The sequence below is a fragment of the Gavialis gangeticus genome, unplaced genomic scaffold (assembly GCF_001723915.1).
Source record: "Gavialis gangeticus isolate Ggan-Ray unplaced genomic scaffold, GavGan_comp1, whole genome shotgun sequence".
NCBI classification, from domain to species: domain Eukaryota; kingdom Metazoa; phylum Chordata; order Crocodylia; family Gavialidae; genus Gavialis; species Gavialis gangeticus.
This window is the reverse complement of record NW_017729004.1, coordinates 2,177,783-2,182,567: the sequence shown is the minus strand read 5'-3', so window position 1 is coordinate 2,182,567 and position 4,785 is coordinate 2,177,783. Positions and strand designations below refer to the sequence as shown.

The 4,785-nt window shown below is 41.9% G+C and overlaps 1 protein-coding gene across 3 annotated transcripts in view; it reads right to left on the bottom strand.

Annotated features, from left to right (window-relative positions):
* Positions 1 to 4,785, bottom strand: part of SETD2 (SET domain containing 2) — a 162,393-nt gene that overhangs the window by 84,827 nt on the left and 72,781 nt on the right. For all 3 annotated transcript variants that reach the window (XR_002095761.1, XM_019508021.1, XM_019508020.1), the window contains exons 10-11: positions 4,344 to 4,478; positions 3,387 to 3,515 (exon numbers count right to left, since the gene is read on the bottom strand). Coding sequence is in view for 2 of the 3 variants with exons in the window: in XM_019508021.1 (XP_019363566.1) it covers positions 3,387 to 3,515; positions 4,344 to 4,478 (264 nt within the window). In the remaining variant the exon portion in view is untranslated. The remainder of the gene's footprint in view (positions 1 to 3,386; positions 3,516 to 4,343; positions 4,479 to 4,785) is intronic.

Below are 4,785 nucleotides of genomic sequence, written 5' to 3'. Positions count from 1 at the left end.
GCATGACTTTTCACCTCTACAACTATACTCATAAGACTTCTGCAGCTACAGAGAAAAAAACCAACCCACCCCCCAAATAATACCACAGGAGACTGCTGCTAGGTTTAAAAAACAATCCATAATCTCCAAAGCTCATGGGGAGGGGTGGGGGAGAAGGGGGGGAAGGGAAAATCAATAGACCTGTTCACAGACTTTACCATGATGCATATACAAAACCTGACAAGGAGTTAAGGCTTAAATTTTATTGTATTTGCATTTTCAGGGATTAAGTAAAAGCAGAACTATTTCGTGCCTTTCCTGCACACAAATTAAATTCCAGCTCCTGATTTTATGCTCTCAGCATCTACTTGGAGGGATCTCGTAATGTTATATAATTCTGACGCCACTAATCCACCCCATGAAAAAGGGAGCAACTGGCTCTCTAAGGTCATTTCGGTCTCTAATGAAGAGAAAAAATTTTGTTTTTTTCCAAACAGTAACTGAGAACAAAAGAATGGAATAAAATATCACTTCCATCTGAAGACACCACATACTACAGAGCCTCTACTAAGCTTGTGGCTGCCATATTCGATGGCAGACAAGTCATTGCCAAGGCATGGGTTCCTTGGAGAGGGAGGAAAAAGCAGCTTTGGCTACCCAAACTACTTTATATAATGGCAAAAGAGTTTATGAAGCAATCAAATTAGGAAGCGGGCTATATTCTTAATCTTTGGTTCCAAAGACGAAGCATTCTCATTTCATCATGTCTTGTAGATAGTTTGCCACTTCTGAAGATGCATTTTACCTCTTCTGCCCGTTCCTGATCCAAGCCTGAATGGCTTCAACCATCCAGGCTACTTGATGGAGAAGTTCTGCATGAATCTTTCTAATCTCGCTTCTGAGAGAAAGGACTAAGAGACAAGAGCAGAAGTCAAGGCTCCAGTACAAGAGCAAGGGAATGAGAATACCAGATTTGACAAACCCAAGGAGGCTGTGACTTGGGAAATACAAGATCAACATGAGATCCTGGAACTGCTTAAAGAGAAGAGATGAAATCTGGCTTTTCTCTGGAGGCCAGAGATCCACTATGAGAGAGTGCAGTCCCAAAAAAGACTGGTTGTGGATTCCAAGCACTTCCCACCCCAAAAGATCTGGATTCAACCTGTTGGAGTTTCAAGTTATACACCAGGGAATGACCTTTTCCTGGAAAGCATGATTCACAGTACAGTGATCTGAATCACCAGGGGAAGGAAAAGCATGAGACAAATCAGTATGTCAAGCCCAGATTGTACACAGAGTACAGGCAGGGCCATGAGTACAGCCATGGCTTGAAGTTGCCTCTTAAACCCTGCAGGGAAATTCCAGATTTGAGAACATGTAGGCTGAGCATCCAACCTCACTTCACATGGACGTCGGATGGAAATTTAATCCGAACTCACTGCTTCTGACAGTTTAACAGGATGAAGATCCAGCTTACCTGCTGAAAGCACGGGACCAGACAGGAAGCCTCGCCAGTGCCAGAAGCAGGTGTAACGCCACAATAATCACCTGTGTGGAGTATGGAACAGAAGCACCTATAGCCCCTTCAAGATGAAGGCCAACCCCGTAGCAATAGCTCTAGTACTTGAATTAACCATTCATACCTTTCCATAGGAAGGAACTGGCACCATGACTAAAATGGATACTGCAAACCACTCTGGGTTTTTTTTTTTTGCTGAAGTCCACAGTGGTTTTATAGAGTAAAGGGAGCAGCACAGATCTTCCAGAGAGAGTCACTGTTGCAACAGGACTCAGTCTTTGACACCTTTCAGGTAACCCACATGCTTGGACAAGTCTCTCTTCACAAGAAGCTCAGGTTAATGTGTCAGGATAAAAAGGAGAGGAGCACTGACTCAACAGATGCCAAACACTTGTGCCAGGACTGCTGGCACTGAAAAACTCGGCATCAGAAAAAGCATTCATGACAAGTGTGGGTTGTGTACTACAAAGGTAGAGGCCCAACATCACAGAGTGTGGTCTTATGATAGCATAAAGCTTGACAACCCAGGAGACTAATGCATCTCTCATCAACGATGGAGGCAGTGAGAATCAAGCCTAACAGGATAGCATGCTGGGGCTCAGGAGCTTGACCCAGGTTAACAGATGCTTATCTAGCTGAAGTAGTTATGACCTGTTCAAGAGACACGAGACATGGGATCCCCCCCACAGCACAGACCACTGTAAACAGACAGCATTTTTGCAGACCCTTGTATTTTCATATGGACAAAATATCTAGTCACTTTGAAAAAAGGTGCAGATGTAAGGGATATTTTCTTAGGCTTGCGCTAAAGAATATATTCAGTTGGTCTACCAAAAAGTCTTCAAGCCCATCTGAAAAGCAGCCAGCAAAGTCCTAATCCCAAGCAGGATATCAGCTTTTTCATACCTGAGTATAACAAACACCTTTTATAAGCAATCTGGGCTTTTCTAAGGTGCTCCTGTAAAAAAAAAAAAGTGTAAACAGCTACACGAAGACAAGCCATCATTTTTGATTGCAGATGTCCTTGTATTGGTCCTCTAGGTCAGTATTATTTTTAATTAGATGAATTAGAAGATTGGGTGACAAGGAAAAGATACCAGCCCAGAAGAAATTAAAAAAAAAAAACTGAGAAAAAAATAATCCAAAGATGCTATATAACAGCTAAGAGAAACAGCTAAGCAAACAGCACTGGCATAAAGAAGCTATCATTTCAGCTAAGAAAAATAAACCAAAGTTTAGGCATACATCTGTCTTGACCTCAAAGATACTACAGCTGCTACTACCAAATGCAGCTGTATACTACTGCTACTAGCAAATACTACCAAATGCACCTAAGCCTGAGAAAGCTTTTCACAGGTCTTTTAGCAAAATCCTTTTTTTCCCTTTTATGTTAATGTAGATACTTGTAGCCATTATAATGATGGACATGACACTTGTAGCAATTATAACCATCTACAAAATGGCAATTGGACTAGATGACTTCCAGGCATCCCTTCCAGCCCTATTTCTCTATGTGACGTTAAGCTACATTTAGGAAATCCCAGAACAGAATGTCTCTCTGTCTGTCTGCCCTTTACACTTGGCTATGTCATTAATTTATGTACAGGATTAGGAAATCCACAAAAGTAAATCCTTTCTAGGTATTTAGGGCTTCTCGTGGGTGAACACAATGTAAAGAAAAAACTGCCGTTGTGGGGAAAATGACACAGCTGTGCAGGGATTGTGTAGTCAGCATACAGTAGTACACCTGGTTTCTGTTAACACTTTACATATTCTTATACACTCACATGCACACTCACTCTCCCTCTTCTGAGCATTAAGCAAGCTGCTTGCAAGACTTCATGTACAAGCCAGTCTGTAGACCTGGCCATCTGAGGCCAGTACTGACCTCTAGCTGGAGTTTCAGGTTGTTAGCAGTGCTCCCTCTCCCATCGCCCAGCTCCGTCATCCAGATCCAGAGGAGAGATAAGCCATGGCATTCGAGGAAGGACTTCAGGCAGGCTTGCGAATGCGTGTTCTAGATGAGCCAAAAAGCACACAGAGTTTGGAGGAATAGTCAGCAACTTCCCCACAGGCAAAAACTAGGCAATATCAGCAGGTGAAGACTAACTCCTGAACTAGGGATTGGTTACTGATAAAAACCAAGAAGCACAGAGCCAGGACTAGTATCCTGTCAACAACACTAGGCATCAAAAGAAACTAAAATGGACAAGAGCAACTGTGTTAGTGCAATACTGCTTATGGCACTATTGTAAGCATCTCTGGTGGACAGCTACTATTACAGAATAAAAAACTAACAGGAGGTTAGATAAACAGAAAATTGGATACAACTAATCTTCATGGAGTTGAATGAAAACAAAACAAAACAACACAACCACCCAGCAGACTCCTAGGAAAAAGCTGGTTATAAATTAATTCCAAGATAGCCAGGCCACTTTTCTCTGGTCCATTTTCCTTTTCCAATTGTATTTCACCAGCCAGCTCAATATATTGCTAAAAGGGATCATTCTTATCTAAGTAAAGTTAACCCTTTTATATCAGTCTGTAGAAATAACCATTTTAAATGAACCAATAAGGCCACAGCACTATGCTAATCCTTCAAAAAGGCAAATGCTAACAGCAAAGGATGGGCGCTACAAAGTTATATGCAATTACAAACCTATGCCTTTTTCCACTCTAACAACTAAGCGCATGCTCTAGTTATTGAAACAAATGGGAAGCCTGATTTTCCATTTTTTTTTCCCCTTATCCTGTACAGCCATTTAAAGGCATATTAGACAAAATAAAATTCTGAATGCAATCTGATCCCCTCCTTTCTTCCCCCCTCATTGGGGATATTTCTCACCTGTATGAGTTTGAGGCAGGTGAGTTTCTGCTCCAATGTCTCTATCCGAACCATCAGCCGGGATAAACTCAGAACTTGGTTCTTATCTGAAAGACCTTCTCCGTTCTCCAGCAGTGCTTCTAACTCCCCATCCACCTGCCAAAACAAAGCAATTATACAACTCTTCAACTACCCTGCCAGACCCACAAGCTACCATCCCACAAGAAGTTTACCAAGTATTCTGGTTTCAAGTTTGCCATTTAACAAATTAACATAGGATGGTGGAGCAGAAGACATCATCTGCTATTTAAAACAAAGAATATTTTTCCTTCAATTACTGTCTGTTTGGTACTTACAACTTCACAAGTGGAGGTCTACATCATCAGTCAGCCTTACCTCAATCCTGGGCAAGCTGTTCGAGAAAATTATTCTGGCACACATCCAGGAGGGGCCAGCAGGGAAC